The following is a 23904-nucleotide window of genomic DNA, read 5'->3' as shown; positions in this document are numbered from 1 at the left end:
CCTATATGGACTTGTATAAATCTCATATGGAAACATCACAGCAAAGAATCGAGGCTCAAACTAAATAGAATTTTAATTAAGCTCTAAATCTTCATTCTTTCACAAGAATGTTTGAATCACACTTAGACACTTCAAATTACTTCCAAAATTTTCACATAAATTTCATTCAACTATACAGGCCTTTCCAAAGTCTTGGAACACCAACCGGAGTCCAATAATATCAAAGTCAACTCTTGGTGAAGCTTATTAACTCTTAAGTTCTTCAAATTGCCAACTTTCTAAAAATCGTATCGAATTCTTCTAAGAACCTCCAAGATAGAATCCGAACATATATACAAGTCCAAAATCATCAAAAATAACTATCAAAACCATCAAAATTCGATTTCGAGTCCATTTACCCAAAAGTCAAACCTTAGTCAACTCTCTTAACTTAAAGCTTCCATTCAGGAACTAAGTGTTCCAAATCACTCCCAAACCTCTTGGAACCAAAATCACCCATACCTACAAGTCATGAAACATATAATGGATGTATGAGAAGCCTCAAATCACAAAACGAGATGCTAGAACTGAAAACAACCAGTTAGGTCGTTACATTTTTCCCCACTTTAATATATGTTGGTCCTCGCACATGCCAAAAGTCGTTCCAAAGTCATCAAATACCTGCATAAATGTCACCACCCAAAACCAACTAGCTGTGATGGTACCTAACCTAACTTGCTAAGTAAGCCAACTAACAATGAACACAATCCAAATGAGATTAATAAGAAATCAGTGATGAATTAATTGAACTTTTATACACTAACCCAAAGACTGGTAGTAGAAGTTATGAGCCATTATGACTTAGATTTACAAAGCTAGTATGAAATAATACATCTGTTTGGAACATACATAAACAGAATTTAAAATCTAAAACTATCAAGGACAAGTGGTAGCTATATCCGGAAAGTAGGTACATCTTAAATGCTAGCTCGCACCATACACATCATTATCAGCTCCCAAATCTGCACGCAAGGTGCAAAAGTGTAGTATGAGTACAATCGACCCCATATACTCAATAAGTATCATAAATAACTTCGGCGAGGTAATAGAAACAAGATTATAAATGATACTCGCTATCACCTGCATAGTTCATAAATTCCAACAAGCATAGAACATAAATATAATTAATCATGAAATCACAGTTAAAATCACCTTGGTGCTCACATATTTTCTCAACGTATTCAGCTCAATCATTAATCCAACATATAAAGAAGATATGCAAATAAATAAGATAAACAACGAAGGAAATTGTAAGTAAAGAAGAAAATGCAATAACCAAATATCAACGAAGGAGTTGCTGCATGTACAACTCACGTGCTGCACAAACAACTCATGTGTTAATAATATCTACCACACAGATAACTCGCGTGCTAATATATCAATATTCGAATCCGCACGGACAACGCATGTGTTGCATGGACAACTCATGTGCCAAAATCATAATCCACCCGACATGGTCACATGCATATATCTAATTTGCTAGACGTGATCATAGGCATAATAACACAATCCACGCGGCATGATCACAAGCATAACAACACGATATGCCCGACGTGGTCACATGCATAACAACATAATCCGCCAGGCATTGTCACAGGTTTCCAGTCCAAATCATATCACACAGAGGCAAATATACAAGAATACATGTATATGATCAATGAATATTAGATTTCATGCTCCAGGACTGGTATAAATGACATGCTAAAGTGTATGCATATGCAAAATGTGCTATCATAGCTCAAATCAATAATTTTATCATGAAAATAGAAATTATCAAGTTCATTAAGAGGATTTGTGTAAGGCCCCGAAAAATTTCACCTAGAACCCGAGGTTTCATGGTGCAAAGGTTGGCTAATATGATCAACAATTGTAGAAATTCTTTGCGGCAAGCTTGTGAGCGGCGGTACGGACTTTTTGAGTTTCAAAGTACGTCGGGAAGTGAAGGACAAATTTTGGCCAAAGAAGGCGATTTCGCGGTCAAGTTTGCGATCGTAGATTCATTATGCAGATCACATATCCGTCGCAAAGTGAAACAGAAAATTTGTTGAAATTTGAAGGTTATTTATGCAGTCAATTATGCGATCGCATATCTATTATATGGACTGCATTTCAATCACAAAATTGTGACAGAGAAATTTGGGAATTGATTCTGCAGTCCAGTCTACGGTCGCAGAACAAATATGTAGATAGTAGAACTGTCGCAAGCTGGTTCAAACAAGTCCAATTTTCGGGCATCATTTGCGCGACCCTTTTTGTGGGCTGCATATTGATTATGCAGTACGGTCTGTGACTGTATATCCGATTTCGGCTGGTTTAAGTTTTGAAAATTTTTACCCGATCCCATTTCTATAAAAAGACTTTGGGAATTTTTTAGAGGGTTTCATCTGATATTTTTAGAGAGAGGTGAGAGTATCATAGAGAGAGAAAGAGAAGACCTAGCCATTTTGTTCATCAATTCTTGCTCAAGGCTTGAAGATTTCACAAGGTCTCACCTAAGAGGTAAGGTTCCATACCCTAGTCTTTTTATTTTGAATTTGGGGTGGAAGATGGTTAATAGAAGGTATGAATATTGGGTGTGGGAGTGTTATTTATGTATGCATATACTATCAAAGGTTGTGAAAAGGTCATTGAACTAGTGTGGGTGAAATCTTGGTGTTGAATTGGTTGTGGGGTGAAAGGAATCTTGTAAAAGAACTTTGTAGCTAATTTGCACACATAGTATTTGATGAAATGCTCAAATGAGCTGGACAATGAACTTCTTCCTAATTATGATTCAATTTTATTATGTTTCTAAACAGATTGAAGTTGTTGAGATTTCGGGAATATTTTAGTAATTTAAGAAAGTGTTTACCGTGAAAATGGTAATAACAATTAAATTTGATTTTGTGGTTCTAAAAATACGTGATCTATTTTTATGCTAGTTGTAAGGCAAAGGATGATAAAGTAAGAGACTAGGGAGCAAGATTATAGCTAGAAAATGATATAATAGTCAAACCAAATGGCTGAAGATCGGGCCTCGAGCTCGCTTATTCAGAGACTCGGGGTCGAGTCTGATGTCCCGCCGAGGGTGATCGAGGGATGACTAACAGTTATGAGAGCTAAAATGATGGCTCTTTATGATCAGTGATAAGCAATAAATGATGAACAATAAATAGAACACAATAAATATAAGCAATAAATGAAGTAATGAGATCAAGAAAATATATTAGAGAGCAGAGGGAATGTTCTTGTGTATTTAGTATTGAGCAACAGATGTCTACAAAATGACAAGGGTCTCCTTTAAATATGAGGGGAAATCCCAACATAATACAAATACATTAATTACTAAGATATGGAGATGGTACAACTAGTTGATGCCACGATGCGGGCTTAGACTAGCCTAACAGATTTTGTCAGCTCTAGCAACGCGCCTTGGGAACTTTCCACTTTTTCATCATAACCGCTAATCTATACTGCCCCAAGGTCGGGCGTCGATAGCCCCTCGGGGGTGAATCCCGATCATAGCCTCGAGCCTTTGTAAACGAGCCGTCGAGGCATCATAATGGCGGAAAATTGGGCCCTCCGATTTTTTCGTATACAGAAAGCTCAAAGCAAGGTATGTTGACTAAACTCCTGTTTTAGAATCGAACCCTACGATGTCCTTGTAAGTCTCGAGTTGTTCATTATAAATTGATTATTCCGAATAAGCCTTGGGTCAAAAGATATATGTTAAATATCTATTCCAAATGTTCATGTTATGTTGTGTTACTATTTGTGAATGTGTTCGAAGTATGGGTTACATATCTAAATGTTATAACTTGAAGTCGTGTTTCAAATAAAAGCTATTATTCCAAATTCTGTAGGAAATCCCAATGTGCTTAAGACTCTTATTTTTTCACATATGAACTTAAAGTCTTGAATAGAAATATTGTGTTGTTGATGATCCATGATGATATTTGAAAGTGAAAAAAGGTGAACATGAAATATGAAATACAACCAATGTGTTAAGAAATGATATTACATTCGGGGCTGCCTTGTGTATGGATTGTGATTGGGATTATACCTCCGCTCGCATACATTGGGGCGAGGCAACATGGCTATTTTGTGTAGGGATTGTGATTAGGATTACACCTCCGCCCGCATATATTGGGGTGAGGCAGCAGGGCTGCTTTGTGTAGAGTTGTGGTATTGTGGTTACACCTCCACCCACATACATTAGGGGTAAGGCGGCAAGGCCGCTTTGTGTAGAGTTTACGGTATTGTGATTGCACCTCCACCCGCATACATTTGGGGTGAGGCAACATGGTCGCTTTGTGTAGAGTTTACAGTATTGTGGTTGCACCTTCAACCGCATACCTTGGGATGAGGCGGCAAGGCCGCTTTGTGTAAAGGTGGTTACAAAGGGTCCCCGACTTGAAATTTATAAATTTTATTGGAAGTTCTTAACCAATTTGCTTTGACTTTAACATCTATCTATGTCATTTTATTATTACCATGACTCATCATATTCATGTTGTATTTACAAGTCCTTGAATTAGTGTTGGTTTTTCATACTAGTACTATTTGATAGTACTACGTCCCTTTTTTGCTGGGGCACTGCATCTTTAATGGATGCAGGTGGTTCCACAACATGCGACATTGATTAGTGATAGCAGTACACTCTCTTCCCAGCTAACTTGGTGAGCTCCACTTCATTTCGGGGTCATGTATCTTTTATTCCTCGTGTATTGTGTTTGAGGTATAGCCGGGGACTTGTTGCCAACATTCCATATTACTCTTCTTTTGTACTTAGAGGCTCAGTAGACAGGTTGTGGCTGGTGTTTGATGTTGTTAATTGAACTAGAAATGTTGGTATTTGGAAAACATGTTTTTTATTATATCGATTATCTTGTAATATTTTGGAAACTATGAATGAATCCGGTAATGGAAATGAAATTAGGTGTTGTTAATGGAATATTTTCAGTGTTTGATTAATGGAGTACATCTTCTCCTTATTCATGGATGAGTTCGAGTAAAAGTAAATCTAACAGGCTTGCTCAGCCGGATTATCTCGGTTGAGCGTCGGTCATGCTTCTCGAAGTCGAGGCGTGACAAGTTTGGTATCAGAGCTTAAGGTTTTAAAGTGTCCTAGGATGTCTCAGAGCCGTGTCTAGTAAAGTCCTTCTTATCGATGTGTTGTCGACAACATCTATAAGTTGGAGGCTACATGGACGTTTTAGGAATGTTACCCTTCTCCAACACTCGAGATCATGCGATAGAGCTTGACTATGAGATTGTTTTCTAACTCGTGCTTTAAGGTTCAAGGTAAGTTTAAATGCTCTTTCGTCTATTCCAAGTAATGTTGTCATATGACATGACAAATGGGTAAATGCTTGAATATTAAGGAGATGGCACATGTATCATGTTGAACGAATGGTGTGGGCATATAAGATAGGTATATAGTACCCGAAGCATATTTTATATGGGAAAGGTGTTAGAAGTGATTACCCACCTCCAAAGATACATTGACTTGATAAATGATCCTAAGGTGCAAAAGAAAATTTGTTACATAGGCGGGTGATATATGGAAAGCATGACCAGGAGAGTAATAATAAATGTGTAGGTCTCTCACAGGAGACATGAAGTTATGAAAGGAGAGTCAATTGAACCCACAATGAGAAAACCCCTGTACTATGAATTTTATAAGAATCCCATAAATGTACGAAGTTGTGTTGCACTCCTAAAGGATATTGATATGAAGAATTTGAATCCCAAGCCCGTGGCTGAATAAGAGCAGAGAACTTAGGAGGTTAATACTATGTCGACTTAAATCTCCCAAAAAATCGAACATATACACGAGGGATAGAGATGTGAAACATATGTCTATCAAGTTGCTAAATTCAAGACTTGTGTCTAAATGTGGAATATGCACCCCAAGTGGGGGAGGAAGGACTATGGTGAGGCTACTTAACTACAATAAAACAAGAGTAGGACCATGTAGCTATGATATTTGAATATTTTGTTGAAGACATGTATAGTCTAGAAAGGTGGTAAGGGATAATGTGATTCTCTGGAAGGATATGCTAATGATAGACCACTAGTACCCCAAAATATGGAAGGTTTAAGGAAGGTAAATTCTTCATATATGGCAACGTAAATGACAGGGTCAATGATCCTAGAAACTATGAGTAAGGTTGTAAAAGGGTTTTATATGTGTTAGAAAGTCAAAAATAATGGAACCCAAGGAAGTACTATAGATTAAAGGTGAAAGGTTTGCTAGTTTTTATAATGGGTTAATCGTGGATTTGTGATTTAACTAAAGTTCTAGGGCTTTAAGAAAGGCAGAGCGAGTGGGAGAAAAAAATGTGATGCTATAATAACCCAAGAATGCATAGCTCTTTACTAACTAGGAATAATGAGGCGAGAAGAATTGGAAGAGAATTTATAAAGTGAAGTGGTCATAGTATCGCAAAATAGTTTGTACCAGAATTATGGACTCGCCTAGAGCACACACGTTAATAGAAGGTATAAGGATCAACCGTAATTCAGCCGACTTTGGTGACACCGAATATCAACTAAAAGATTTAAAGGTAGTTCATGTCTACATATTACAATGGAAAGTAAGACTACTGGTGGTGTGGTAAACTCAACAAACTAGGCACATTAATACTATGAGTTCTTGGGAGGCAGATAAGTGTGTGGTACAATAAAGCTATCAACTATGCATTAAGGGCAAAATAGAATAGGAATGAATGTCCTAGCCACAAAGTAAAGATAGTACCAGCATATTAGCTAGACCAAAAGGGAAATGATCAAAACAGATCGAGAAAGGATGAACACTTGCTACGACCAAACATGTTTAACATGATAGCTCTTAAGATGCAATACCAGGAAACACTATTGGTAGCTACAATACTTGGAATGAGGTGAGTTATTTATCGAGGATGGAATCAGGTGGACTAAGTCTTACACTTATAAGGAAAACAAGAAGTAGTTGTTGGATAATTTAGGAGGTTTTCAAGTTCCAAAAAAGCCCTTGTTCGGGCCAGTAACTCCTTTTGAATTGAATATATATAAAGGGTGTTGATATGTGTTTTGGGAAGTGTTTAGCAGTAAAGAGGGAACATGAAAATCTTCACAAGGAAAGTAGAGTGGTTTCTTAAATCCTATAAGGCACATAAGGAGGAAAGAAGGTGGCTAAGAAAGGTCTGAGCACAATGTTACTTTACATTTGATGCAATGTCGTGCGGGTCGATAATATCAAGGTGTGTGTGCAAGCTAGTAGATGTTATTCATTTGAAGCAGATGGTATTATAAAAAAACTGACCTAGTAATGTCTTTTGTTGACAATTTGGAAAGGTAAGTTGCAAGTACTAATAGGATTGTAACCATATCAAGGAAGTTATTGTAAAACTAAATTCCTAGGAGGTAATATGTAGGGGAAATATGATATAGATGTTCCAATGCAACATGGCCAGGTGATAGGTTTTCAATGTCTTTGCCTTATGTTTTGATGATCTAACAAACTTACTGACAAGGACCAGATAGGAAACCTGACACACTTGGGCTAAACTGCAAGTTAACAGATTCCAACTAAATGTGAACTGCTATAGCGTCAGGAGATGGAGAACCAAAAAAGGACATGATACCCTTGTGGTTCCCTCATAGCGTCAGTATTCGGCCTAGCCTTTGGAAAATCAAGGTGAATGCTATTACTGAAGCAAAAGACTTGCAGGAGCTGACCTTAGAAGAGCTGGTTGGAAATCTGAAGACCTACGAGATGAAGAGGTAGATAGACAGTGAAAGAAGAGAACCAAAGAAAGAAAAGAACCTGGTACTCAAAGTTGATAGCAATGACTCAAGTGAGGAAGACAGTGACATGACTTACTTAACCAAAAGATTTCAAAAGATGGTCAGAAGAAATGGAAAAATGCTAAAAAGGGGCAGCTCTAGCAAACCAAAAAACTATGATCTCTGTCATAAGTGTAGAAAGCCTGGGCACTTCATTAAAGACTGTCCTCTCTTGAAGCAAGAATTCTCTAAGTACAACCTAAGAAAGTAGCTAAGAGGAACCTGGTTCCTCTTAAGGACTTCAAAAGAAAGAAATCTGTTGACAATGTGGTGAAACATGCTCTTGCAGCATGGGGGGATTCCTCTAGTGAGTATGAAGATAAAACTGATGCTGGCAACAATTCCAAAATGGCAGTTGAAAGCGAGTAAAATGAATATGACTCAACTTTTGCTTTGATGGCCCAATCAGATGATAATGAAGACGATGCCAACAAAGAGGTAAATTTCAGGGAAGTTCAGAGAAATCTGAAATCCTACTATCCTAAGAAACTTATGTATTTAGCTAATGTATTGATTGATGCCTATCATAACCTTGTGGAGGATAAGGATGACCTGATCTTAGAACTAGGTGAAGCTAATAAAACCAGAGATGATCTGGTGGAGTGTGTAGTGGATCTATACCTATTTATCGGGTGGGCTGGGACGGGTTGAATGGAAAAAACTCCAGCCTATTTGGTGATCGGGCAGCCTGTTTAGCGGGCTGGGGGCGGGTTGGGAAATTTTGGGTTATTTAGGGCCCGTTCGGGTTTGGGCTAAACGGGTTCGGGCGGGCCAGGCTACTATGTAGATTGTAACCATATCAAGGAAATTATTGTAAAACTCAATTCCTAGGAGGTCATATGTAGGGGAAATATGATATAGATGTTCCAATGCAACATGTCCAGGTGATAGGTTTTCAATGTCTTTGCCTTATGTTTTGATGATCTAACAAACTTACTAACAAGGACCAGATAGGGAACCTGACACACTTGGGCCACACAGCAAGTTAACGGATTTCAGCTAAATGTGAACTGCTATAGCGTCAAGAGATGGAGAACCAAAAAAGGACATGATACCCTTGTGGTTCCCTCATAGCAGTACAAAGTCAATTGGACATAGTTGGAAGTGACGTGATTGCCTGCACTATTTCTGCTAGTACTGCACTATTTCTAGTGACCACTTATTCTTTGACCAACTAAAGTGCTTACATCATTCAAGTGATGTCCTAAAGTTAGTATCTTGTTGTCCTTAGTTGAGTTGTAACTTTGTGATTGTTCTTATTGTATCTCCTAAATTGCTTAGCTAGAAGCGTTGATTAAGAACCCTCTTGTAAAATCCATAAACTCTCTGAGTTAATGTTGTGACTAGGTTTAGTAATAAGTTAAAGTCTTTGTAACTAGAGAGTGACAAAGTGGCTTGTGGTAAGAGTATCACAACTTAGTTGAGTTGAATTCTTTGTAATGGAGTCACAAGTGGCTTGTAATAGGTGTTTACAAGTTAGTAAAGTTGAAAGCCTACAAGTGTGGTCGTGATTTTTGTCCCCTTGACTTGGGATTTTTCCACGTAAAAATCTCGTGTCTTATTTACTTACTGTTTTATTAGCATTCTCAGTACAACCTCATAGAGGACCAGGTACTCTACTATTTGGTGGACTCATACAAACTAACAATTGGTATCTGAGCGGGTTCCTCCTATCAGGCTAACACCTCGAAAAGATCCTTATGGCTGCTCCACCAAATTTTGAAGAAGGTCAATCTACATACAGACCACCCAGGTTCAATCGACAATACTATGGGTGGTGGAAGACAAGAATGCATGATTTTATCATGGTTGAGGATTCTGAGCTATGGGATGTCATATGTAACGGTCCTTATGTCCTAACAAAGGTACTTGAGGAACTTCCATTCTCAATGCCCAAAACCAGTAAAGAATACACTAACGTAGACAAGAAAGCTGTGGAAAAGAATTTTTGTGCCAAGAAGATTTTGGTATGCAGAATAAGACCTGATGAATACAATAGAATCTCCGCTTGTGACACTGCTAAGGAGATATGGAAAGCTTTGCAAACAGCTCATGAGGGAACCACCCAAGTAAAACAATCTAAGATTGATATGCTCACTACCGAGTATGAACTCTTTAGAATGAATGATGATGAATCTATTCAAGATATGCACATAAGATTCACTTCCATCATAAATAAGTTACACTCACTTGGTGAAACCATTCCTAGGAACAAGCTAGTGAGGAAGATCCTCAGTATTCGGCCTAGCCCTTGGAAAAGCAAGGTGAATGCTATTACTGAAGCAAAAGACTTGCAGGAGCTGACCATAGAAGAACTGGTTGGAAATCTGAAGACCTACGAGATGAAGAGGAAGATAGACAGTGAAAGAAGAGAACCAAAGAAAGAAAAGAACCTGGTACTCAAAGTTGATAGCAATGACTCAAGTGAGGAAGATAGTGACATGGCTTACTTAACCAAAAGATTTCAAAAGATGGTCAGAAGAAATGGAAAAATGCTAAAAAGGGGCAGCTCTAGCAAACCAAAAAACTATGATCTCTGTCATAAGTGTAGAAAGCCTAGGCACTTCCATTAAAGACTGTCCTCTCTTGAAGCAAGAATTCTCTAAGTACAACCTAAGAAAGCAGCTAAGAGGAACCTGGTTCCTCTTAAGGACTTCAAAAGAAAGAGATCTGCTGATAATGTGGTGAAACATGCTCTTGCAACATAGGGGGATTCCTCTAGTGAGTCTGAATATGAAACTGATGCTGGCAACAATTCCATGATGGCAGATGAAAGCGAGGAAAATGAATATGACTCAACTTTTTCTTTGATGGCCCAATCAGATGATAATGAAGACGATGCCAACAAATATGTAAATTTCAGGCATGTTCAGAGAAATCTAAAATCCTACTCTCCTAAGAAACTTATATTTTTAGCTAATGTATTGATTGATGACTATCATAACCTTGTGGAGGATAAGGATGACCTGATCTTAGAACTAGGGGAAGCTGATAAAACCAGAGATGATCTGGTGGCGTGTGTAGTGGATCTATACCTGTTTATCGGGTGGGCTGGGACGGGTTGAATGGAAAAAACTCCAGCCTATTCGGTTATCGGGCAACCTGTTTAGTGGGCTTGGGGCGGGTTGGGAAATTTCGGGTTATTTAGGGCCCGTTCGTGTTCGGGTTAAACGGGTTCGGGCGGGCCAGGCTACTATGTAGATTGTAACCATATCAAGGAAATTATTGTAAAACTCAATTCCTAGGAGGTCATATGTAGGGGAAATATGATATAGATGTTCCAATGCAACATGGCCAGGTGATAGATTTTCAATGTCTTTGCCTTATGTTTTGATGATCTAACAAACTTACTAACAAGGACCGGATAGGGAACCTGACACACTTGGGCTACACTACAAGTTAACGGATTTCAGCTAAATGTGAACTGCTATAACGTCAAGAGATGGAGAACCAAAAAAGGACATGATACCCTTGTGGTTCCCTTATAGCAGTACAAAGTCAATTGGACACAGTTGGAAGCGACGTGACTGCCTGCACTGTTTCTGCTAGTACTGCCCTATTTCCAGTGACCACTTATTATTTGACCAACTAAAGTACTTACATAATTCAAGTGATGTCATCAAGGTGTATCAACAAGGAGTTTATATCAAAACATCACTTGAACACTTCAGCACTCACTTAAGCCTTTTGCAGAACGGTGAACTTAATTCTCAAGAGGTTCAAGAACAAAGTTAAACACTACTACAAACCAAATCCTAAAGTTAGTATCTTGTTGTCCTTAGTTGAGTTGTAACTTTGTGATTGTTCTTATTGTATCTCCTAAATTGCTTAGCTAGAAGCGTTGATTAAGAACCCTCTTGTAAAATCCATAAACTCTCTGAGTTAATGTTGTGACTAGGTTTAGTAATAAGTTAAAGTCTTTGTAACTAGAGAGTGACAAAGTGGCTTGTGGTAAGAGTATCACAACTTAGTTGAGTTGAATTCTTTGTAATGGAGTCATAAGTGGCTTGTAATAGGTGTTTACAAGTTAGTAAAGTTGAAAGCCTACAAGTGTGGTCGTGATTTTTGTCCCCTTGACTTGGGATTTTTCCACGTAAAAATCTCGTGTCTTATTTACTTCCTGTTTTATTAGCATTCTCAGTACAACCTCATAGAGGACCAGGTACTCTACTATTTGGTGGACTCATACAAACTAACAATTGGTATCAGAGCGGGTTCCTCCTATCAGGCTAACACCTCGAAAAGATCCTTATGGCTGCTCCACCAAATTTTGAAGAAGGTAAATCTACACACAGACCACCCAGGTTCAATCGACAATACTATGGGTGGTGGAAGACAAGAATGCATGATTTTATCATGGTTGAGGATTCTGAGCTATGGGATGTCATATGTAACGGTCCTTATCTCCTAACAAAGGTACTTGAGGAACTTCCATTCTCAATGCCCAAAACCAGTAAAGAATACACTAACGTAGACAGGAAAGCTGCGGAAAAGAATTTTTGTGCCAAGAAGATTTTGGTATGCAGAATAAGACCTGATGAATACAATAGAATCTCCGTTTGTGACACTGCGAAGGAGATATGGAAAGCTTTGCAAACAGCTCATGAGGGAACCACCCAAGTAAAACAATCTAAGATCGATATGCTCACTACCGAGTATGAACTCTTTAGAATGAATGATGATGAATCTATTCAAGATATGCACATAAGATTCACTTCCATCATAAATAAGTTACACTCACTTGGTGAAACCATTCCTAAGAACAAGCTAGTGAGGAAGATCCTCAGTATTCGGCCTAGCCCTTGGAAAAGCAAGGTGAATGCTATTACTGAAGCAAAAGACTTGCAGGAGCTGACCATAGAAGAACTGGTTGGAAATCTGAAGACCTACGAGATGAAGAGGAAGATAGACAGTGAAATAAGAGAACCAAAGAAAGAAAAGAACCTGGTACTCAAAGTTGATAGCAATGACTCAAGTGAGGAAGACAGTGACATGGCTTACTTAACCAAAAGATTTCAAAAGATGGCCAGAAGAAATGGAAAAATGCTAAAAAGGGGCAGCTCTAGCAAACCAAAAAACTATGATCTCTGTCATAAGTGTAGAAAGCCTGGGCACTTCCATTAAAGACTGTCCTCTCTTGAAGCAAGAATTCTCTAAGTACAACCTAAGAAAGCAGCTAAGAGGAACCTGGTTCCTCTTAAGGACTTCAAAAGAAAGAAATCTGCTGATAATGTGGTGAAACATGCTCTTGCAACATAGGGGGATTCCTCTAGTGAGTCTGAATATGAAACTGATGCTGGCAACAATTCCATGATGGCAGATGAAAGCGAGGAAAATGAATATGACTCAACTTTTTCTTTGATGGCCCAATCAGATGATAATGAAGACGATGCCAACAAATATGTAAATTTCAGGCATGTTCAGAGAAATCTAAAATCCTACTCTCCTAAGAAACTTATATTTTTAGCTAATGTATTGATTGATGACTATCATAACCTTGTGGAGGATAAGGATGACCTGATCTTAGAACTAGGGGAAGCTGATAAAACCAGAGATGATCTGGTGGCGTGTGTAGTAGATCTATACCTGTTTATCGAGTAGGCTGGGACGGGTTGAATGGAAAAAACTCCAGCCTGTTCAGTTATCGGGCAACCTGTTTAGCGGGCTGGGGGAGGGTTGGGAAATTTCGGGTTATTTAGGGCCCGTTCGTGTTCGGGTTAAACGGGTTCGGGCGGGCCAGGCTACTATGTAGATTGTAACCATATCAAGGAAGTTATTGTAAAACTCAATTCCTAGGAGGTCATATGTAGGGGAAATATGATATAGATGTTCCAATGCAACATGGCCAGGTGATAGATTTTCAATGTCTTTGCCTTATGTTTTGATGATCTAACAAACTTACTAACAAGGACCGGATATGGAACCTGACACACTTGGGCTACACTACAAGTTAACGGATTTCAGCTAAATGTGAACTGCTATAGCGTCAAGAGATGGAGAACCAAAAAAGGACATGATACCCTTGTGGTTCCCTCATAGCAGTACAAAGTCAATTGGACACAGTTGGAAGCGATGTGACTGCCTGCACTGTTTCTGCTAGTACTGCACTATTTCCAGTGACCACTTATTCTTTGACCAACTAAAGTACTTACATCATTCAAGTGATGTTATCAAGGTGTATCAACAAGGAGTTTATATCAAAACATCACTTGAACACTTCAGCACTCACTTAAGCCTTTTGCAGAACGGTGAACTTAATTCTCAAGAGGTTGAAGAACAAAGTTAAACACTACTACAAACCAAATCCTAAAGTTAGTATCTTGTTGTCCTTAGTTGAGTTGTAACTTTGTGATTGTTCTTATTGTATCTCCTAAATTGCTTAGCTAGAAGCGTTGATTAAGAACCCTCTTGTAAAATCCATAAACTCTCTGAGTTAATGTTGTGACTAGGTTTAGTAATAAGTTAAAGTCTTTGTAACTAGAGAGTGACAAAGTGGCTTGTGGTAAGAGTATCACAACTTAGTTGAGTTGAATTCTTTGTAATGGAGTCACAAGTGGCTTGTAATAGGTGTTTACAAGTTAGTAAAGTTGAAAGCCTACAAGTGTGGTCGTAATTTTTGTCCCCTTGACTTGGGATTTTTCCACGTAAAAATCTCGTGTCTTATTTACTTACTGTTTTATTAGCATTCTCAGTACAACCTCATAGAGGACCAGGTACTCTACTATTTGGTGGACTCATACAAACTAACAATTGGTATCAGAGCGGGTTCTTCCTATCAGGCTAACACCTAGAAAAGATCCTTATGGCTGCTCCACCAAATTTTGAAGAAGGTCAATCTACATACAGACCACCCAGGTTCAATCGACAATACTATGGGTGGTGGAAGACAAGAATGCATGATTTTATCATGGTTGAGGATTCTGAGCTATGGGATGTCGTATGTGACGGTCCTTATGTTCTAACAAAGGTACTTGAGGAACTTCCATTCTCAATGCCAAAAACCAGTAAAGAATACACTAACGCAGACAGGAAAGCTGTGGAAAAGAATTTTCGTGCCAAGAAGATTTTGGTATGTGTAATAAGACCTGATGAATATAATAGAATCTCCGCTTGTGACACTGCTAAGGAGATATGGAAAGCTTTGCAAACAGCTCATGAGGGAACCACGCAAGTAAAACAATCTAAGATCGATATGCTCACTGCCGAGTATGAACTCTTTAGAATGAAGGATGATGAATCTATTCAAGATATGCACATAAGATTTACTTCCATCATAAATTAGTTATACTCACTTTGTGAAACCATTCCTAGGAACAAGCTAGTGAGGAAAATCCTCAGTATTCGACCTAGCCTTTGGAAAATCAAGGTGAATGCTATTACTGAAGCAAAAGACTTGCAGGAGCTGACCATAGAAGAGCTGGTTGGAAATCTGAAGACCTACGAGATGAAGATGAAGATAGACAGTGAAAGAAAAGAACCAAAGAAAGAAAAGAACCTGGTACTCAAAGCTGATAACAATGACTCAAGTAAGGAAGACCGTGACATGGCTTACTTAACCAAAAGATTTCAAAAGATGGTCAGAAGAAATGGAAAAATGCTAAAAAGGGGCAGCTATAGCAAACCAAAAAACTATGATCTCTGTCATAAGTGTAGAAAGCCTGGGCACTTCATTAAAGACTGTCCTCTCTTGAAGCAAGAATTCTCTAAGTACAACCTAAGAAAGCAGCTAAGAGGAACCTGGTTCCTCTTAAGGACTTCAAAAGAAAGAAATCTGCTGACAATGTGGTGAAACATGCTCTTGCAGCATGGGGGGATTCCTCTAGCGAGTCTGAAGATAAAACTGATGCTGGCAACAATTCCATGATGGCATTTGAAAGCGAGGAAAATGAATATGACTCAACTTTTGCTTTGATGGCCCAATCAGATGATAATGAAGACGATGCCAACAAAGAGGTAAATTTCAGGGATGTTCAGAGAAATATGAAATCCTACTCTCCTAAGAAACTTATGTATTTAGCTAATATATTGATTGATGCCTATCATAACCTTGTGGAGGATAAGGATGACCTGATCTTAGAACTAGGGGAAGCTGATAAAACCAGAGATGATATGGCGGCGTGTGTAATGGATCTATACCTGTTTATCGGGCGGGCTGGGACGGGTTGTTCTATTATCGGGCGGCCTGTTAGCGGGATGGGTGCGGGTTGGGAAATTTCGGGTTATTTAGGGCCCATTCGGGTTCGGGCTAAATGGGTTTGGGAGGGCCAGGCTACTATGTAGATTGTAACCATATCAACGAAGTTATTGTAAAACTCAATTCCTAGGAGGTCATATGTAGGGAAAATATGATATAGATGTTCCAACGCAACATGGCCAGGTGATAGGTTTTTAATGTCTTTGCCTTATGTTTTGATGATCTAACAAACTTACTGACAATGACCAGATAGGGAACCTGACACACTTGGGCTACACTGCAAGTTAACAGATTCCAGCTAAATGTGAACTGCTATAACATCAGGAGATGGAGAACCAAACAAGGACCTGATACCCTTGTGGTTCCCTCATAGCAGTACAAAGTCAATTGGACACAGCTGGAAACAACGTGACTGCCTGCACTGTTTCCAGTGGCCAATTATTCTTTGACCAACTAAAGTGCTTACATCATTCAAGTGATGTCATCAAGGTGTATCAACAAGGAGTTTATATCAAAACATCACTTGAACTCTTTAGCACTCACTCAAGCCTTTTGCAAAACGGTGAACTTAATTCTCAAGAGCTTGAAGAACAAAGTTAAACGCTACTACGGACCAGTTCCTAAAGTTAGTATCGTGTTGTCCTTAGTTGACTTGTAACTTTGTGATTGTTCTTATTGTATTTCCTAAATTTCTTAGCTAGAAGCATTGATTAGGAACCCTCTTGTAAAATCCATAAACTCTCTGAGTTTATGTTGTGACTAGGTTTAGTCATAAGTTAAAGTCTTTGTAACTAGAGAATGATAAAGTGGCTTGTGGTAAGAATATCACAAGTTAGTTGAGTTGTATTCTTTGTAATGGAGTCATTACAAAGTGGCTTGTAATAGGTGTTTACAAGTTAGTGAAGTTGAAAGCCTACAAGTGTAGGTCGTGGTTTTTGTCCCTTGAGTTGGGATTTTTCCACGTAAAAATCTTGTGTCTTATTTACTTACTATTTTATTAGCATTCTCAGTACAACCTCATAGGACTAGGTACTCTAATGTTTGGTGGACTCATACAAACTAACGCTAGGTGATCGCTTATGCCTCTAAGAAACTCAAGAATTATGAAAAGAACTATCCGACACATGACTTAGAACTTGTGGTGGTGCTATTTGCATTAAAGCTTTGGTGCCATTATCTGTATGGGGACCATTTGGATATAGTCACCAACCATAAGAGCCTTCAATACATTTTCAAACAGAAGGAATTGAATCTGAGGCAGAGAAGATGGCTTAAGTTACTCAAGGACTACAATATCGATATTCTATATCATCCGGGGAAGGCTAATGTTGTGGCTGATGTCTTAGACAAAAATTTATGGGTGGTTTGGACCACTTGGAGGCAGATTAAATGTCGTTTACCAAGGAGGTTCATCGATTGGCTAGTTTGGGATTTCGTCTTGCGGGCTCTAGTAAAGGAAGGGAATTGTGCAAAACAGGCTTGAATTGTAGCTTGTGGTGGAAGTTAAGGAGAAGCAATACGACGATTCATTGTTGGTACAGTTGAAGGAGGGGATTCATAAACAAAAGACCATAACTTTTCCTCTTGGCATTGATGATGGTACACTAAGGTACCAAGGGCAACTATGTGTTCCAAATATAGATGGTCTCCGGGAAAGAATCATGACCGAGGCTCACACTTCTAAGTATTATGTGCACTCGAGCTTTAAAAAAATGTATCATGATCTTAAGGAAGTCTACTGGTGGAATGATATGAAGAGAAATGTAGCGGACCTTGTGGCAAGATGTCCAAATTGTCAGCAAGTGAAGGCCGAATGCCAAAAGCCTAGTGGGTTGGCACAGAACATATAAATTCCAAAGTGGAAGTGGGAAATAATTAATATGGACTTTGGTAGATTTACCTCGTACTCCTCGCAAATTTGACTCAATTTGAGTGATTGTGGATCGAATCGCGAAATCAGCACACTTCTTACTTGTTAAGGTTACCAACACAGTGAGATATTATGCTCAGTTGTATATCAAGGAAATAGTGAGGTTGCATGTACTCCATGGGAGGAAATGTAGATCCCCCATTGGGTGGTTAGAGATAGGGGAAACAGAATTGATAGGACCAGACCTCGTGCATCAGTCTATGGAGAAGGTTACGGGCACTAAGGGTAGGTTGAAAACTAGGAATTGATTCTGCGGTCTAGTCTGCGGACAATAGAACTGTTGCAAACTGGTCCAAACAAGTCCAGTTTTCGAGGGAATCATTTGCATGGCCCATTTTGCGGGCTGCATATTGATTATGCGATACGGTCTGCGACCACAGACCCGATTTTGGTAGGTTTAAGTTTTGGAAAATTTTACTCGATCCCATTTCTATAAAAAGAATTTGGGGGTTATTTTAGTGGGTTTAATTTGATATTTTTAGAGAGAGGTAAGAATAACTTAGAGAGAGAAGAGAAGACCTAGCCATTTTGTTCATCAGTTCTTGCTCAAGGCTTGAAGATTTCACAATGTCTTCATTTAAGAGGTAAGGTTCCATACCTTAGTCATTTTATTTCGAATTTAGGGTGGAGGATGGTTAATAGAAGGTATGAATCTTGGGTGTAGGAGTGTTATTTATGTATGCATATACTATCAAAGGTTGTGGAAAGATCATTGAACTAGTATGGGTGAAATCTTGGTGTTGAATTTGTTGTGGGGTGAAGGGAATCTTGTAAAAGAACTTTGTAGCTAATTTGCACACATAGTGTTTGATGAAATGCTCAAATGAGCTGGACGATGAACTTCTTCATAATTATGGTTCAATTTTGTTATGTTTCTAAACAGATTGAAGTTGTTGAGATTTCGAGAATATTTTAGTAATTTAAGAAAGCTCAAAGCAAGGTATGTTGGCTAAACTCCTGTTTTAGAATCGAACCCTACAATGTCCTTGTAAGTCTCGAGTTGTTCATTATAAATTGATTATTCCGAATAAGCCTTGTGTCAAAAGATATATGTTCAATATCTATTTCAAATGTTCTTATTATTGTGTGTTACTATTTGTGAATGTGTTCGAAGTATGGGTTGTATATCTAAATATTATAACTTGAAGTCGTGTTTCAAATAAAAGCGATTATGCCAAATTGTGTGGGAAATCCCAATGTGCTTAAGACTCTTACTTTTTCACATGTGGACTTAAGGTCTTGAATAAAAATGTTGTGTTATTGATGATCCATGATGATATTTGAAAGTGAAAAGAGGTGAACATGAAATATGAAATACGGCAAACGTGCCAAGAAATGATATTACATTTGAGGCTGCTTTGTGTAGAGATTGTGATTGGGTTTGCACCTATACCCGCATATATTGGGGCGAGGCGGCAGGGCTGCTTTGTGTAGGGATTGTGATTGGGATTACACCTCCGCATGCATACATTGGGGCGAGGCGACAGGGCTGCTTTGTGTAGAGTTGTGGTATTGTGGTTACACCTCCACCCGCATACATTTGGGGTGAGGTGACATGGCTGCTTTGTGTAGAGTTTACGGTATTGTGATTGCACCTTCAACCACATACCTTGGAGTGAGGCGGCAGGGCCGCTTTATGTAAAGGTAGTTACAGAGGGTCCCCGACTTGAAATTTATAAATTTTATTAGAAGTTCTTAACCAATTTGCTTTGATTAACGTCTATCTACGCCCTTTTATTATTACCATGACTCTATCATATTCATGTTGTATTTCCATGTCCTTGAATTGGTGTTGGTTTTTCATACTAGTACTATTCGATAGTACTACGTCCCTTTTTGCTGGGGTACTACATCTTTAATGGATGCAGGTGGTTCCACAACAAGCGACATTGATTAGTGATAGTAGTACACTCTCTTCCCAGCTGACTTGGTGAGCCTCACTTCATTTCGGGGTCATGTATCTTTTGTTCCTCGTGTATTGTATTTGAGGTATAACCGGGGCCTTGTTGATGGCATTCCATATTACTCTTCTTTTGTACTTAGAGGCTCCGTAGACAGGTTGTGGATGGTGTTTGATGTTCGGAGTTGAACTAGAAATGTTGGAATTTACAAAACATGTTTTGATCATATTTATAAACTTGTAATATTTTGGAAACTATGAATGAAGCTGCTAATGGAAATGAAATTTGGTGTTGTTTATGGAATCTTTTTTTAGTGTTTGATTAATGTAGTATATCTTCTCTTTATTCATGGATGAGTTCGGGTAGAAGTAAATCTAATAGGCTTGCTCGGTTGGGTTATCTCGGTTGAGTGCTGGTCGTGCTCCTCGAAGTCGGGGTGTGACAATTAGCCTCTAAGTAACCTCAAACATGGATCAAATAGTTCATTACAGGGCTAAAAATATGAGAAACATCTCATCATAAATCTTAACAATCAATTCAAGGCATGTCATAGCCTAAGCACTACCTCGAGCAAGGATAAATATCTCGGTACTCGCACATGGGCTCAAACCACACACTGTGCGCACCCATAGCACGTATCTATCACAAATAACTCATGCAACTAGTGCCTCAACCAATTTTAGGTTAGATACTCTCTTCAAGCAAGGCAAATAAAATACCGAGCAAGCCCAACAATACTCTAGAAATGCCATCCCATGTTAATCGACCTCCAAATGGCTAGAAACTAGCCAAAACCAATTCAAAATCATCAAATAATGCCAAATAAAGTAAACCCGAACAATAAAGGTCGAATCTTTAATCAAATACCCAAAGTCAACCAAAGTCGACACGGGCCCGCACCACGGAACCCTACATAACTCACAAATTCTAACAACCTATTTGAATATAAGTCCAACCATAATTTCACTCAAATCCGACTCCGAATCAATGTTCGAAACTCAATTATTCACTTTTGGAAAGTTTAGACAAAACCCCCAATTTCTCTTTTAAATTCATCAGTCAAATACCAAAATTGAAGATATAATCATGTAATATAATCAAATCTGACTAGAAAATACTTACCCAATCCACGTGGTGAAATTCCTCTCCAAAATCGCCCAAATCCAAGCTCTATAACTCAAAATGTGATAAAATGAGCTCAAAGTCCGAAATAGAGTACTTATATGCACTGCCCAGTGGTACCCTACGTGATCGCAGTTGTACCCTCGCGATGTACAAAAATCACACTACACAATTTACACTATGTGCTCGCGGAATATACCTTGCAAACACGATGCATACACATGCCAGACCTCCGCAAACTCAGATCAAACAATGCGAGCTTGAAGAAGAACCCATCGCGACTGCCTAGCCTAGCTCAACTTTACGCAAATGCATAAACCCTGACACGAACGCAAATGCATAAAGCCTCAACCATCACAAATGCGATCCCTACAATGCAAACACAAAGAATACTAGCTCCCGACTTTACGCGATCTCGGTTCCATTCTCGTAATCACGAAAAACAAATGAGACACCAAAAATCAGCAGAAACTAGCAGTGCCAAAGTGGTTTAAAATTAATTCAAAACTCACCCGAGCCCCTCGAGATCTCGTTCGAACATGACAACAAGTCCCAAAATATAAAATGGACCTACTCGAGGCCTAAAATTACACATAACAACATCGAAACCACTAATCACACTTTAACTCAAACTTAATGAACTTTTGAACTTTCAACTTCCAAAGCTCATGCCGAACCATATCAAATCAACTCGGAATGGCCTCGAATTTTTCTTACAAGTTACAAATGATAGGTTACAAGTACCTTGGTCATAAGTACTTTGTTTTATGTTTTGATGATCTAACAAACTTACTATCCAGAAAAGGAACCTGTTACACATTTACAAGACCTTAAGATCACAAGGTTCAAGCTTGGGATATGGCTCAACTCTTCAGAATAGAAGGAACAACTGAGGGAACAGGTCCCTACCAGTTCCCAAGGAGATTGTACGAAGTCAGCTCTCCAGCTAGAAAGTTACTGCCTACACACGCTACAGTACATGAATAATGCAATAATCAACTTTCTGTAGAAGACTTTTTACCTACCTTGCTTACATCAATATAAGTGATGTCACACATGTATTAATACAATCAAGGAAGGTAAAACACTTCACTTGAACACTTAGAGATTTTACTCAAGCTCCCTCATATGATCATCCCTCAAGTAATTCTCAAGTGCATCAAGAACAAAGAACAAAACCACTACAAACCAGTTCCCACATCAGGTTATTGTATGTCCTTAGTTGAGTTGTAACTTTGTAATAGTTCTTCAATTGTAATTTCTACCTAGCTTGTTTAGAAGCATTCTGTAGGAAACCCTTTGTAAACCATAAACCTGTGTGTTTGAGTCTTGGCTAGAGTTAGTCAAGTTGCAAAGTCTTTGTAATAGAGTTATTATAAAGTGGCTTGTAATAGAGTATTACAAGTTAGTGAGAGATTAGGAGGTTAATTCCTAGGTTGCATAGGTTGTAATCTAAAAGTTGCTCAGTAGTGAAGTTGAAATCCTATAAGGGTAGGTCGTGGTTTTTAATCCCATTGACCTGGGAATTTTCCACGTAAAATTCCTCTTGTTATTTATTTACTGCAGTGTGCATGTGTACTGTTGAACCTGATAGAGAACCTGGTTCTCAATAGAGTTTGGTGGACCCTTATATTCTATCAACTGGTATCAGAACATGTTCTTTCTATCAGATTAACACCTAGAAAGGATCCTCATGGCTGCTCCTCCAAACTTCAAAGAAGGTCAGTCTACTTACAGACCTCCAAGGTTCAACGATCAATATTATGGATGGTGGAAAACTAGGATGCAAGACTTTATCATGGCTGAAGATTCTGAGGTATGGGATGTCATATGTGACAGACCCTTTGTCCCTACCAAGAACCTTGGCGACCATCTGTAGCCATTACCAAGACGAGGAAGAAATTCAACGATGCTGATAGAAAGGTCATAGAAAAGAATTTTCGTGCAAAGAAAATTCTTGTGTGTGGCATTGGTCCTGATGAATATAACAGGATACCAGCATGTCAATCAGCAAAAGAAATCTGGGAGGCTCTTCAGGCAGCTCACGAAGGAACAACATAGGTGAAGCAATCCAATATCGATATGCTCACAACTGAATATGAGCTCTTCAGAATGAATGATAATGAATCCATCCAAGATATGCACACTCGATTCACCTCTATCATCAATGAGCTTCACTCTCTTGGTGAAATATTCCAAGAAACAAGCTTGTCAGGAAAATCCTTAGTATACTACCCAGTTGCTGGGAAAGCAAAGTAAACGCCATTACAGAGGTGAAGGACTTGCATACACTGACCATGGATAAACTTGTTAGAAACTTGAAAACTTATGAAATGAAGAAGAAGAAGGATAGTGAAAGAAGAGAGTCCAAGAGGGAGAAGAACCTGATCCTCAAGATGGACAACAATGACTCAAGTGGTGAAGACGGGGACATGGCTTACTTGACAAGAATATTCCAGAATATGGTTCCAGGAATGGAGGCATTCCAAAAAGGGGAAGTTCTAGAAAGTCAAGAAATTATAACCTCTGTCATAAATGTGGCAAGCCAGGACACTTCATCAAGGATTGCCCTCTCCTAAAGCAAGATCAGTATAATAACAACTTTGACAAAGCATCCAAGAGGAACCAGGTTCCTGACAAACACTTAAGAGAAAAAATGATGATGACAATGTTGTAAAGCAAGCTCTTGCTGCATGGGGAGACTCCTCCAGCGAATTTGAAGAAGAAAACGATCATGGTGGTAGTTCAATGATGGAAGTGGAAAATGAAACAACTAAGTATGATTCAATCTTTGCTTTAAGGGCTCTATCTAACGATGATAAAGATGACGATAATGATGAGATAAATTTTTTGGATGTTCAGAGAAATCTGAAATCTTACTCTTCTAAAAAGCTCATGTCATTAGCAAA

The 23904-nt window shown here is 38.7% G+C and overlaps 3 protein-coding genes across 3 annotated transcripts; all 3 read left to right on the top strand.

Annotated features, from left to right (window-relative positions):
- The first annotated feature begins 9548 nt into the window (after positions 1 to 9548).
- On the top strand, positions 9549 to 10913 carry LOC138883124 (uncharacterized). The gene is made up of 2 exons (XM_070163785.1): positions 9549 to 10166; positions 10557 to 10913. The coding sequence occupies exons 1-2, from the start codon at positions 9549 to 9551 to the stop codon at positions 10911 to 10913; spliced, it is 975 nt and encodes a 324-aa protein (XP_070019886.1).
- Positions 10914 to 12099: 1186 nt separating this feature from the next.
- On the top strand, positions 12100 to 13449 carry LOC138883123 (uncharacterized). The gene is made up of 2 exons (XM_070163784.1): positions 12100 to 12717; positions 13108 to 13449. The coding sequence occupies exons 1-2, from the start codon at positions 12100 to 12102 to the stop codon at positions 13447 to 13449; spliced, it is 960 nt and encodes a 319-aa protein (XP_070019885.1).
- Positions 13450 to 14740: 1291 nt separating this feature from the next.
- LOC138883122 (uncharacterized) lies at positions 14741 to 23056 on the top strand. Its single transcript, XM_070163783.1, has 4 exons — positions 14741 to 15054; positions 15160 to 15374; positions 15557 to 15969; positions 22835 to 23056. Exons 1-4 carry the CDS (start codon positions 14741 to 14743, stop codon positions 23054 to 23056), a joined length of 1164 nt encoding a protein of 387 aa, XP_070019884.1.
- The last annotated feature ends 848 nt before the right edge of the window (positions 23057 to 23904 follow it).

This window comes from Nicotiana sylvestris, chromosome 12 (genome assembly GCF_000393655.2).
Source record: "Nicotiana sylvestris chromosome 12, ASM39365v2, whole genome shotgun sequence".
NCBI classification, from domain to species: domain Eukaryota; kingdom Viridiplantae; phylum Streptophyta; class Magnoliopsida; order Solanales; family Solanaceae; genus Nicotiana; species Nicotiana sylvestris.
Note: the sequence above shows the minus strand (reverse complement) of the source record. Positions and strands in the feature narration are given on the sequence as shown.